The 13,695-nt window shown below is 58.3% G+C and overlaps 1 protein-coding gene across 1 annotated transcript in view; it reads left to right on the forward strand.

Annotated features, from left to right (window-relative positions):
* Positions 1-3,500: 3,500 nt before the first annotated feature.
* NTN3 (netrin 3) overlaps positions 3,501-13,695 on the forward strand; it is a 31,246-nt gene continuing 21,051 nt past the window's right edge. The window contains exons 1-2 of the mRNA XM_027665838.1: positions 3,501-3,576; positions 12,449-13,447. Coding sequence (XP_027521639.1) covers positions 12,478-13,447 — 970 coding nt within the window. The 5' untranslated portion in view covers positions 3,501-3,576; positions 12,449-12,477. The remainder of the gene's footprint in view (positions 3,577-12,448; positions 13,448-13,695) is intronic.

The following is a 13,695-nucleotide window of genomic DNA, read 5'->3' on the forward strand; positions in this document are numbered from 1 at the left end:
GGGAGCCGGGGGATATGGGAGAATGGAGGGTCCTGGAAGGAGCTGGGGACACTCGGGGTTCTTGGGGAGCCAGGGGGGATCTCGGGGGTCCGGGAGTTCCTGAAGAAGTTGAGGGGACTTGGGAGGCTCAGGGGTCTGAGGGAGCCAGGGAAGCTGAGGAGCTCGGGGGGATTAGGGGGCTTGGGAAGCTGGGGGAGCCAGGAGGGTTTGGGGGACTCAGGGGGCTTGGGGAGCCTGGGGATCCAGGGGTCCCTTGGGGGGGTTTGGGGGAATCAGGGGGAGCCACGGGAGCTTGGGGGCTCAGGTGGGTCCAAGGGAGCCAGGGATCCAGGATGGCTTGGGGGAATCAGGAGAGGTCAGGTGGGGTCTGGGGCTCAGGGGTCTCAGGTGCAGGGTCTGAGCCACTCTGTGGGCAGAAAGCAACGACCAAGGGAGTCTCTGCAGGGCTGGGCTGGCTGCAGTTGCTGGGGGCGTTGGAAGGACGAGGTACTGATGTCAGCGGGGCTAGGAGGGGGGTCAGCCTGGGGGAGAGATGGCTCCAGGGAGATCTTAGAACCCCTTCCAGTGCCTAAAGGGGCTCCAAGAGAGCCAGAGAGGGACTTTGGACAAGGGCCTGGAAGGACAGGACAAGGGCCAATGGCTTCCTACAGACAGAGGGCAGGGTGAGATGGGATATTGGGAAGGAATTCTTGGCTGTGAGGGTGGTCAGGCCCTGGCACAGGTTGCCCAGAGAAGCTGTGGCTGCCCCATCCCTGGGAGTGTTCAAGGCCAGGTTGAATGGGGGCCTGAGCAATCTGGTTTAATGAAAGATATCCCTGCTGTGCAGTTGGACTGGATGATCTTTAAAGGTCCTTCCAACCCATTCTGTGCTCTGTGTCTACCCCAGCTGACTTGGTGCTGGTGCTTTTGCTCCAACAGCTTGTGGATGTCTGTGTCCTTTCAGCAATCCTTTATTGACTGAGAGGCCTGGCTGGCACCAGACATTGTGCCTTCATGAGGCAATGGATGCAGAATAGCAGCTTGTAAGAGGCAGAGCTTCCTGCAGACACCAGGGAGACAAACCACACAATCGATTTGCCCTCTTCTTCTCCCTGCCCAGGAAGGCAGTGAGCACTGGGTGCCCTATTCATGGTGATGTTGGCATGCTGAGGGACACCAGCAGGGTCTCACAGTCTGATTCCTACCTCAGTGAGTGTTCCATCCCTGTTGATCCATGGCATCCCCCTGTTTGCCAAACCCAGATCCACATCTTTCTCTCAGGCTCTTCATCTTGCAAAGAAGGAACAGTGGAAATGAGGATTCAGGAAACAGCTTGTGCCCATCTCAGCTAGGTTTTCACTGTCATGAGACCTGTGAACAGCAGTCCTAGGACTTCTCCATATGGTGGCCAGCACCTCCAGCATCATGTTTGGGTCCCAGGATGGGGGAGTAGGGGGTCCAATGGGTGTGAAAACAGCAGCACTGAGGTTGTGGTGACTCAGCCTGCCAGCTCAGCACCACCCTGGAGCAGCCCGGCCAGACTGGCTTAGTATCACAGCTCATATTCATGGTTGTCCTCATGCTTTCTGTTGAGGAAAATGCTTTCGGGTCCATCCCTTGGACAATTCCTGCTTTGTGTCACCTCAGGATCTTTGAGCCATGCCCCATTTTGCCCTGTTGCCTTGGTCACCCCAGCCTGCCCCCAGTCCCATGCACTAAATCCCACACTGTTCTGACAACCACGGGCCTCTCTCTGCCCCATGGTCTGATCTGGTCCCACACAAAGCAAACATTGGCCCTGCACTTGCTTCTCCTCTGGGATTTGCACATGGGCTGCTGTTGTGGCTTCTGGCCTGGCCATCTGACTCTTCAAATGCACAAGTGTCCCCAAGAGAGACGGGGGGGCTACAAGACACCTGTAGCATTGGGCTTGGAGAGCCTTGAGGTTCCCTTGCTCATGGCCCAGGCCTCCTCTGTTCTGTCTCCTGATGGCTTTGCCCTTGTTTATCTGTGTCCCTGCTGCTGAACAAGGGGGGAGATGTGTTTTGTGCAACAAGGCAGAGAACAGCAAACAGCATTTCCCCTGGGGCTCGAGGCCAGCTGGGGTCTGCGCCTTCAGCAAGCATCTGCCAGCCGGCTGGGAGAGCTGCTCCTGCAACCTGCTGCCCCAGAGCAACAGGATGTGGGTAACGAGAGTCCTCTGGGAGCAGGGTGATGGTGGGTGGGAGCTTTGAACATAACGGGTGAACACTGTGCTGGCACGTTGCCCTTCTCCCCACCGCCGGTGCTGTCCTCAGTCCTCACATCCACTGCCACAGCATCTACAATAGGATGTTCCCCAGGCCGATGTGGGGGCTGCAGGGCTGTGAACACGACCGCGGTGAAGGAGGGGATCCAGGTCCGGGTTTTCTGCTCTCCTCCACCGCCTCACACAAACTGATTAAATTAGTTTCACCTTTTTCCTGCCCCACTCGCAGGTGGCCTGGGGATGGCGGGGCAGCCCGGAGGCAGCTGTGCTGGGCACGGAAGTGCCCCATTTCTCTTCCCCCGCCCGAAAATCAGAGACCAAGGGCGGCCCTGGTGCAGCAGTGCGTGAAAAGGCCCCGCACTACTGGATGGATTGGAGACTCCAGCCTCCTCCATAAGAGGAGCTGCTCCCGCCTGGTAAATCCCTCATTCGCTTTGGGAAACCAAGGGAGGATAACCGGCTGCCTCCCTTGCGGCACCGCTGAGCCCTCGGCGCGGTGGGCTACGCCCCGCAGCTCCCCGCACACCGCAGGGATGGACCCGCGGCGGGCTCGGCGAACTCCCGGGGTGCGGCGGGGCCACCCGGGCGGCAGGTGGGACCGCGGCCACCGGGACTCCCGCGGCAGTGCCCGGCGGGGAGGGCTTCCCGGTGGTGGGACGGCCACCGGGACACCCGTGGGGAGGGCTCCCCGCCCGGCCCAGCCCTGCCCGCTGGGCTGCCGGCGGGGCGGAGGGCGGAGGCAGGGCTGGCAGCGGCGGCGGGCGGCGCACACGCACACACCTCCCTGCATGTGATTAAATGGCTCGAAATCTGCTTCTGATTTCCTCGGGGAGGTGACTTTTCCCTTCTTTTCAACCCGGGATTTATTGGAGCCTTTTTACTCCGCTTCCAGGCAGCGGTGGAAGCTCAGTTTCTCCAATTCTTGCTTTTCTTTTCTTTTTTCTTTTTTTCCTAAGGTTTTATTTTTTGTTGTTGTTGTTTTCCCTTTCCTCTCCTCTTCGCCCTCCCCTGCCGCCTTCCCCCCTCCCTCCCGCAGCCGAAGCAGCCGCGGGCGGTACGGCGGAGCGGGTGGGAGCGCGGCCGGCTGCGGGCACGGCGCTGGGACCCGCCCGCACCGCCGGGAGCAGCGCTCCCGCTTTCCACTATTTCGCCTTATTTTGCTCACACACACACACACTTCCCTGGAAATTTTGTTATTATTGCTTTTTTTTCCCCCTTTTCTTTACTTTTTTTCCTTTCTTCAGCCCCAGGAAGGGGCTGTCCCCGCCCGCTCCGCCGCGGCCCCGGCTCCTCTCGCCGCCGCTCCCGGACCTGCCGCCCGGACCGGCCCCGCTACCTGCCCGGCCGCGGTAAGCTGCGCTCCCAACTTCTCGGCGCTCCCTGCTCCCGCTCTCCTCCCCACCGCTCCCTCCCTCCTTGCCTTTTATTCCTCCCTCTCCCCCCGCACTCACCCTCCCTTTATTTCCCTTTCCATCCTTTCACCGCCGAAGACGGGACCTCCCCGCAGCGGGGCCGCCCGCCCGCTGCCGAGCCCCGCTCCCGGCCCCGGGCAGCTCCGGCCGCGGCCGCTCCGCGCTCTGGCCCGGTTCGGCCCGGCCCGGCTCGCCGCGGCCGCCCTGCAGAGCTGGCGGGGGCCGTGCGGGTGCTCGGCGCTGTACGAAGCCCCGCGGTGTCGCAGCCCCGGCCCCGCTAGGTGCGGGTGCGGTGCGGGCAGCGGCGGGAGCGCTGCCAGGCCGTGCCTGCGATGGCAGCCCCGGCTGAGGGGCACGGGGCGCACACGTGCTCCCCTGCCCGCAGCTCCCGCCGCAGGCCCTTCTCAGCCCGGGCGCTCCACCGCACAAAGCCACCTTGGCGGCCGGCATCGCCCTTGCCACCATCCCAGGCTTGGGGCTATCGTCGGTCCCTTCCCGGCACACAGAGAGGCCCCGCGGTGGCTCAGAGGGTGTGCTCCCTCTGGAAACAGCCCCTGCGTGATGGGCTCGGCTGCTCTGCAGTGCTGGGCTGAGCTGGGTGAGACCCTCGGCACCCCCAGCCCCCTGCCCTGGGCGACAGCCGGGGTGAGAGCAGCCTGGGCAGGGCACGTGCGAGCGGGCGGCAGCACGGGGAGAAGGGAGGCTGGGCTGCATTTGGTAGGTTTGTGTTTGCTTTCTTCTCTTGGAGCTGCTGAACCCTCATTTCCTCAAAACGTCCCACCCACAGCTTCCCCGGCCCACTGGAGAGTGGGTGGGTGGAAATACCTTTCTTGGGATAAGGAATAACTGGTGTGATGGGGGACGTGGTGCTTGGCAGTCTGCTGCCTCGCCAAGCATGGTGGGTGAGGAAGGCCCCGTGGACAGGGGCAGGAGCTCCTCTGGCAGTGCAGTGGTCCTGCTGGCTTGCTGCTCATCTGGGCAGCACTTGGGCATGGATGCTCCCCTCTCAGGGAGCTCACCCCACGAGTGTATGGGATGTGAGCTGGGCTGAGCATCTCCATCTGTGCTGTGTTTGTTGGACTGTAGCTGGGCTGAGATGATACTGAGTGTAGACCAGGATGTGCAAACCCCGCATGGCTGGAAATGCCACAGGTCCTTCTTCCCTGGCCAGGTTTGCTGTTGCTTGTCTCTGAGCCAGGAGAGGCTGGAGCTCTCTGTAACCGGTGCAGAGGGATGTGGCTTCAGCTGTCCTCTGAAAACACCCTCCAAGGTGTTTGGGTGGATGGAGGACAACTTTTTTTCCTCTCTTTCTGTAGTATCTCATTTACAAAACAGAGGGAGCTGCTGTGCTGCTCTACTCACCTGGTTGGAGCGGGCTGGTGAGGGGACAGGAGGTCCAGCAGGCCAAGAGAGGGGTGGGCTTTGGGGATTCCAACGCCCCTTCCTCCACCTGTGTGTGGTAGGAGGAGGGCAAGGTGGGTCCCTGCAGAGAAGAGAGCAAGTGTAATGCCAGGTTGGGAAAGAGCTGAGGTGTGTCTGCAGCCTGTGGAAAAGAGAAGCCAGGCCTATGGATGCAGCTGAACATGAGGAGCTCACCAAAACCGCAAACTGCTAGGTGTCGAGGTTGAGGAGCATTTCCACTGCTCCCTGAGCACCAGAACATGATGCCTTCAGCCTGGGTCAGCCGGGACTGAGCTCCCACCTTGGTTGGCAGAGGTGTGCGTCCAAGAGATGTTTCCCAGCCCTGAAGAAGGAGCTGAGCACCAGTGCAGACCTTGGGGCACGTGTTGAGATGCCTTCAGCAGGGAAGCAGCCTGCAGTGCCGAGGGTGTCCGCAGCACCCCTGCCTCCTGTTCCCCCACCCTGTTAGTCAGGCCCCACTCCATAAGGAAGCAATTATTTTGTGCCCCTTCAAGCCCCTCCCTGAGCCTGCGCAGGACACTCGTGCTCGGTATGGAAACACGACAGATTTTCCATATTTCTCTTTGCCCCGTGATGTTTAAAAACGTACGTGACAGCTTCTTCCAAATGCTGCAGGCTTGGCTGGCACTCAAGTAATAACAGCCTGTGGGACACCAGGGGCATGAAATATCGTACCAATAGCCAGAGAAGGGGTGAAAAAAAAGAGATGTCAAAGTGCAGCGTGTTTCCGGCCCGTTGTCATGAGCCATCCTCTGCCCAATGTGAGAGATCTTTCAAAACCGGCCAAATGTTGTCATCTCTGAATACCATTTTAAATATTCATCCAGACTATTTTCAACATCTGTGCCTGGCATGTTGCGAAAAGGCAGTGAGAGACATTATGGAAACCAGATCACTTTATTCCCATATGGAGTGGAAAGGGGTTGAAGCAATGAGGACTTCTAGACTGGGACTGCATGAGTGGACTGCATGAGTTCCATGCATCTGCTGGAAGCAGTGGGAGGAAAATCCTCTCACCTTGAAGGATGCTGCTGGGAGCACTTGACAGAGCCAAGCACCATGGCAGGAGTGGGTGAAGGGTTTCAGAGAGCTGGGCTGCGATTAGAGTTGGGTAAAACAACTGGTCAAGCTGTAGTAGAGGTTAATAAATAGGGTAGAATAAAATCATAGAATACCCCAAGTTGGAAGGGATCCACAAGGATTTTTAAGTCCAAATGCATCCAGACAGTGCTTGCTGCTCCTGCAGGGTCAAGGGCTCCAGATGCCTCCTTGAGCTGCTGTTGCACTGGAAGCATGAGGAGATTTCCAGCTTGTACTGGCTGGGGGGTGCAAGTGTTGGAGCAAAATGATTTCGGCTCTGCATCATATGGGTGATACCCTGCTGAAGTCTCTCCTCCTGGCAGCAGGACCACCTCTACCCAGGAGGTGAGCAGAGAAGGCATGGGGGACTCAGCAGGGCACCCATGCTGGGTGCTGGTCCCTCCTTTCGGTGGTCAGTGTGGCTTATGAGTTAACAAAACTGATGAGCAAGGATGTGTCCGAGCATCCCACCTTTGACAGCTCCATGCACATGGCTGAGTGGCCTGGGGACTGTTTGCTTCATGGTGGAATTCTTTTTCTTTTATTTTTTGGTTGTTTTCAATAACCTTGGAAATTTGGGCTCCATTTCTGCCTTTTGTAACATCAGGCTGCAACTAATTCAAGCCAGGCCAGATCCTGACCACAGGTATGCCAGTGTAAATTTGAATGGAGTCGCTTACGTCTTGGTTTGGCCTGATGTGAATGGAGTTACTTCGGGCCGATGCCAAAGGGCTGAGGTCAGAATCTGGCCCATCCTTTCCTGTAGAGTAATTTGTACACGTCTCCTGGCACCGCCGGGGTATCGTATGGCTTGTGTCATTCTGGTTTCGACCTGCCAGAGTGTGTTTCAGGATCTATCACCCCGAGTGCCTGCTGCAGGAAGACGCTGCCGTGTAATTGCCCCCATGAGCTGTGCCTTCGGGGGGCTGAAAGCCCGAGGGGCTGTGCAGAGAGGCCAACTCTGCAGATGTGGGTCCGTGAGCGCTCAGGAGCTTCTGATGCTTAAATGTCAGAAGAGAGGAGAGAGTGTGTAAAGGAAAGCAAGGCATCTCCTCAGTGCCATTAGCCATGTCCCAAGTGGGCACTGGTTGCTCCATTAGTGGCTGGGAAGGCGATTAGCACTACCAGCTGCACTACATCCCTCCAGCCTCTCCCTGCCTCTGGAAAGCTGAGCCTGGACCAGCACCTTGGCTGCATGGGGTTTTTCCTTTCACTTTAAATACTTCTCGGTTGTGTTTTTATGTCCCAGAGACACATGGAATGATTTATCCATGACTGAAGCGCAGTTTGGTCCTGATGCATTCTGCTTGTTGGGTGAGGGGAATGAAGCTTCCCCTAGCTGGCATTGTCATGGTGGGTGAGGGACCTGGGTACCCAGGGACCCCCCCAGCCCCCCAAGATGGGTCTTATTCATGGTCTAGGGCAGATCTGCAGGGGGTCACTCCCACAGCATGTGTGGCAAGGGAGTGCAGATGCTCTCATTAGGAAGGACCCATAATGAGGTGGAAAAGTGCAGAGTGTGGTAGCAGGTACATCCTGGTTAAGGGACATGCTCTCATCATTTGTGCCTGGTTACAGCTTCTCTGAGCACATCATTCCTCTTCTGCTTTGAGTCCCATCCCATTCCCCTAGTGCCCTCTTGCTCAGATGGCACCTGAGGTGCTGGTGGGCTTTACTGGGTATGCCACATCTTAGGGAGGATTTAGTTGTTGGACTTTGGATTTAGTTGTTGGACCCCCTTAAGTAGTCAGGTCCTTTGGTCCTTGCCCAGGAATCTGCCTGCTGCTCCACAGCTCTGCTGTGCAATGAGGAGCATGTTCATGCCGCATGTGGGGGTATGGCTCTGTCCCTGTCCCGCGCTGGCACCCAGGACCTCACCCCTGTGCACAGGGTGATGCAGCACCTTGTGGGGACCAGTTATTCCTATCTCAGCCAGTTCCAAGTAAGGCCACATGCTTTTCTCAGGTGATGCAAGTATTCCATGCACTGCACTGTCCTGGTCCAGAGCAGAAACCCATCCAGCTGGACCATGTCAGTAGTATTGGTGAGAAAAATTGGGGGGAGCAGTGCATGTCCCTGGCAGGAAGGAAGCACCATTCCCCTGTCATCCCTTGGGGCGTTCCACCTCCACTCCCAGGCAGTGCTGGCTGCTCAGCTTTAGTCACTGCTGGCCCTCTAAGCTCACATTTTTGCAACAGCAGAGCACCACTCACACCTTCACCTCTGCTTTAATTAGAGAAGGCTGCTCCGGTGCAGCAAAGGTCCTGGGATCAAATCTGGCAAATAACCCCCTTCCATCCCTATCTCGTGTTGTTTCACTTAATCCTGTAATTACCTCGGCAAAGCTGCCACGGCCCCTGGTCTGCTGGGTGGTGACCCTGGGCCTGCCGTAGGCACCAGCGTCTGTGTTGTGGGAAGTTTGCTCTCCTTGCCCTGCCTCACCTGCTGCACTTGTCTTGTGCATTCTATTTTGGGTACCAAGCACCCACCCCATGGCTCAGCATCAAGAGACCTGGAGCTCTAGGCATGCATCTGTGCCCGGCATCACCCTCAGCAGCCCTGCCTCCTGGAAAGACGATGGGAAAGGAACCCACAGTGGGCTGGAGCATCGCCCTGACAAGTCTCTCACAAGGCAGGAAAGCGCTGCTGGTCGCTCTGGGAAGCGTGTGGCTGTAGGGAGAAGGGGTGTGGAGGCGTTGGATGTGGTAGCTAATTTTTTTTAAAGCACTTCTGAAGCACTCCGGCGGCGTGACTTCCTTCCAAGCCGCACGGCTGTTAGCATTCCCCGAGCAGAGGAGTGAGGAAATCGCCCACCTCAAAAATGCAGGCGCTTCTGGGGAGGAGCTGGGAGGGCGGCCGCTTCCTCGGGAAGGGTGAGCCCCGGCCCACGGGTGCTGCTGGTGGCAGCGAGCCGACAGCCACAGGAGAGCCTCGCTGGGGACACCTTCGGGATGTTGTCACTGCAAAAGGCACTCCATATCTTATGTCCCTCCTCGTGCCAGATCCAGGCGTATGCCAGGCTGGATTTGGCACCGAGGGGTCATCCCATTTCTCTCTGCTTAGTCAGCAGTGTCTCCGTTTGAACTGAACCGGGAGCAGCAAAGATGGGAACTGGAAAAGGGGGCACATGGGGACTGGGGAGAGAAATACCCACTCCCAGGCCTCTCTGGCAGTTTGCCGGCACTCCCAGGGTCATGCTGAATATGCATAAAAGGGAGCAGATTGCATCTTGCCCTCCTCTCCGATACGGAGGTGAGGCCCACGGAGACCACTGGCCCCGGCTCTCTTTCAGTGGGATAATGGGGTAAGCTGAGCACGGAGTGTGCGTGCCTGTGTGTGGTCCTGGGGATGATAATGATTTCCATTCATGCCCTGCCTCTGCAGCGCCGTCGCACTGCTGGGTGAGCCTTGGCTCCCCGAGGGCTGCTCCCTGGCAGCAGAGGCCCCAGAAGTTTGGCACTGAATTCCAGGGACTTGGTAAGACTGGCAGGAGGGACAGAGCATTCCATCAGGGCAGGGAGGATGAGCAGCAGATGCTTGTGCCCCCCCCCCCCAACCCAAAACCAGGGGTAACCCTGTCCTGGGTCCTACATCTGCTGCCCCAGTGCTCATAGTTGCTTCACCTTTGGGCTCTCCCCTGGCCACTAAAGGTTCTGCTGCTGTCACTCTCCCCTGGCCAGGGGTTTCCCCACACCTTTGTGTCTTACCAGATAGGGAATTAGAAGGCCTTTACAGGTGGTATGCTTGAGCATGTCCCTAGCCCTGTCACCTTGCTGCCACATAGCAGAGGGGCAAAGGGTGGAGGAGACTCCTCCTTGGCAGGGTTTAGTAGGTGCCTTGTTCTATACATCCTGAGTCCCCCTGAAGTGGATGGATGAAGTTGCTGAGGCACCTCTGGAGGTTTCACCTCTCTCTTCCTGATGCAGATGTTTTCCTACAGGGTTGTCTCACACTACATGCTGCCCTAGGGGTGGTGGGATGGGAGGTGGTGGCAGCAGCACCCGACTGGGTCCCCTCTGTGGGGTGTGCTGTGGGATGGAGATGATGGGGGGGCACTGGCAGCATCACAGGGCTGAAGGTGCTGTGCTGGCCTCTGCAGGAATGTGCACGGCCAGGTCTTGCTGGGCACTGAGCAGGGTCCATCAGCACTCTGCAGCCCCCTTTGCTGGGTGTGAGTACAGGAGCAGGGTTCTCCTGGTGGGCTGGCAGGGGCTCTGGCTCACTGCCCACTGATCCAGTTGGGATTGTGCTGTGGGATTAACCAGTTGCAGCCTTTGCTCAACAGTCCCTGGACAGGCAGATACCAGGGAACTGGCAGCAACCATGGCTTCGTCTCCTGCCCAGGAGGCAGCTGCCTGCAGTGGGGCTGAGGGTCCCTGTGGGCTGCCTGCACCAGGGGATGCTCCTCACTGCCTGGTGCTTGTGGCAAGATGCCTCCTCTGCTTTGATGACTGCTGTGTCCCTGCAGTCTCCAATCCTGCAGCCACACTCCTCATGTAGGTTGTCAGTGCTCCAGGGACAACATCCTTTGTCTTGCTGGCCGCCAAGTCACTGAGCCATGGGCTGACATGCCCCCAAAAGGCTCTGCAGCACTGCCGTAAAGCGGGGACTGTGCTGCTGGGGGGATGTAGGGACCACCAAGGGAGCTGCCAATTATTCTCCAGTGAGCATCAGCTTTTCCAACAACAGAGGATTAATCAGTGAGGAAACAGCACGGAAGTGGCAGAGGCAGGTTTTGTCCTGGGGACGATGTCCTAGGACAGACCAAGACCCCTGTCCCTCTTGCCCCCTCAGCAGGCTCTGGCTGCTGGGCTGAGTGTGGCTGCACAAGGAGGAGCATCCTCTCATTTGTGGTTTGGCAGCCTGGAGAGGCAGCTTTCTTCCACAGTCATAGATCCTTTTAATTTGCAAAATGGAATAACAAACAAAAAAAAGTCCTGAATCATTTGAAATGGGCTGTCCCTTGCCGCCTCCTTTGGCCAGAATGGGCAGCTGGATGGGCAGGAGCAGCATTGGGGCTGTAGGTGGGGGCAGAGCTGGGGATGCTGGGCTGGGTTTTCCTGCTGGCACAGAGCTTCATTCCTCAAAGTGAAACACAAATCCCAAGTTATCCTGTAAGGATTTATTAGTGGAAGAGAGGACGATGAGGGGATTCCTTCCTCCTACTGGACTATGGCATGGGCTGGTAGAGGCTGAAGAACTTGGCTTTGGCTCAGCACAACCCTGTAGGATGGCAGGGCTGATGCCACCCACCCATCTGGGCAGCTCACGTGTCTGCCACCAGCTGCAGCACTCAGAGCCATTCCCTGGTGATTGCATGAGCCGTGGCCACTCACACGATGGGATGTGGCCAATCTGCATCGTGTGGGATGTTCCTGCTGCAATCAGAGCTGGCAGAAGGGAATGTGACCTCCCATCCCTCTTCCACTCTTTGAGCCAGTGACACAGGAGATGGGGCACATCCCCTAGGAGCCACTCAGCTCCTTGGTCCTGTGCTGCAGCTGCTGGGAGAGGAGCCCACCCAGGCCCTGCGTTTGGTCCTGGCCTTTCTCTCCATCAGCTGACAGGCCAGACGCAGACCTGGATTTCTTGGGGGCGAGGCCAGAATAACCTACTTTTGCCCCTGGGATTACACAGGTAACGTGGCAGAGGAATTTGGTGGGGATCCAGCCCCTGACTTGGAGAAACCGCTGTGCCATGGCCAGCAAGGAAAGTGATGCTGTGCCTAGGAGCCCCAGGGCTTCATCACAACAAGCTCCTCCTGCCTTTTGCAAAATGTGCCTCCAAGGTGTTTTTACTGCTGTTCCTTTCTCCTGCACTGTCAGTAGTTGTTTTGTGCTGCAGTTGGACAACTGGGAGTTTGCAGCTCCTATTGCAGCTGGAAGGTCTCCCCAGCTCTTCTCAACCACCAGTCAAATGTGCAGTGACAGGGGTCTCTGAAACTGTGTGTGACAGCCAGAGCTGCTGGCAGGCAGGAACATTCCTGTCACCCCAGGATGGTTTGTCAGAGGCCAGAGAAGGGCTGCACCCTGATTCCAACCTCCTCCATCCAAAGCTCACCTCCTTTTGCTGTTTCCCAGGGTATTACACTCCTGCTGATGAGCAGTGAGGGGTTGGTGTGGATAAGGCAGCACAAAGGGATCACCTCCCTGCCCCACTCCCAGCATGGTGTATCAGTGAATGTGGGGTGGGAGGGTGGGCACAGGTGAAGGACCAGCCATGAGGGTGTTTCCCATCCCTTACCAGTCCCCCTAACATGGGCTCGTGACACTGCCAACACTATTCACTCTTGTTGCTCTTCTTCCAGAGAGGAGCCACTTCCCCCACCCCAGGAGGATGGAGATCCTGCAGCTCCTGCGCCTGCTCCTCACCACCGCCATGCTGGGCCTCTCCCAGACAGTGAACCCCTTTGTGGCCCAGCAGACCCCCCCAGACCCCTGCTACGATGAGAGCGGTGCTCCTCGCCGCTGCATCCCTGAATTTGTCAATGCTGCCTTCGGGAAGGAGGTCCAAGCCTCCAGCACGTGCGGGAAGCCCCCAACACGGCACTGCAACGCCTCAGACCCCCGCCGAGCCCACCCACCCGCCTACCTGACTGACCTCAACACTGCCTCCAACATGACGTGTTGGCGCTCGGAGACCCTCCACCACTCGCCCCAGAATGTCACCCTCACCCTCTCCCTCGGCAAAAAGTTTGAGGTGGTCTATGTTAGCCTCCAGTTCTGCTCGCCCCGGCCCGAGTCCACTGCCATCCTCAAGTCCATGGACTACGGCAAGACCTGGGTGCCGTACCAGTACTACTCCTCCCAGTGCCGCAAGATCTACGGCAAGCCCAGCAAAGCCACTGTCACCAAGCAGAACGAGCAGGAGGCCCTGTGCACCGACGGCCTCACCGACCTGTACCCGCTCACCGGCGGGCTCATTGCCTTCAGCACCCTCGACGGGCGACCCTCCGCCCAGGACTTCGACAGCAGCCCCGTGCTCCAGGACTGGGTGACGGCCACCGACATCCGCGTGGTCTTCAGCCGCCCGCACCTCTTCCGCGACCTGGGCAGCCGGGACACTGGGGAGGAGGAGGGCGGGGGCGCCAGCTCGACCCCTTACTACTACGCAGTGGGGGAGCTGCAGGTGGGCGGGCGCTGCAAGTGCAACGGGCACGCGGCACGCTGCGTGAAGGACAAGGAGCAGAAGCTGGTGTGCGACTGCAAGCACAACACGGAGGGCCCCGAGTGCGACCGCTGCAAGCCCTTCCACTATGACCGGCCCTGGCAGCGCGCCAGCGCCCGCGAGGCCAACGAGTGTCTGGGTAAGGGTCTTTCAAGTATTTTTTGTTTCCTGGGGCTCAAATGCTACAACAGGTCATTGGGGGAGGAATTGATGGGTGCTGAGCCAAAGCGATTGTGCTTGTCTGGAGAGACTGGGGAGCATCCCCCTTGCCAGAGGATTGGGAAAGGCTCAGGGAGACCTCATTGCAGTTACAACTTCCTGGGGAGGGGCAGACGAGGGGCAGACCCTGAGCTCTGCTCTGTAGGGACCAAGGACAGGACATAGGGA

The sequence above is a fragment of the Corapipo altera genome, unplaced genomic scaffold (genome assembly GCF_003945725.1).
Source record: "Corapipo altera isolate COAL_440 unplaced genomic scaffold, ASM394572v1 146, whole genome shotgun sequence".
NCBI classification, from domain to species: Eukaryota; Metazoa; Chordata; class Aves; order Passeriformes; family Pipridae; genus Corapipo; species Corapipo altera.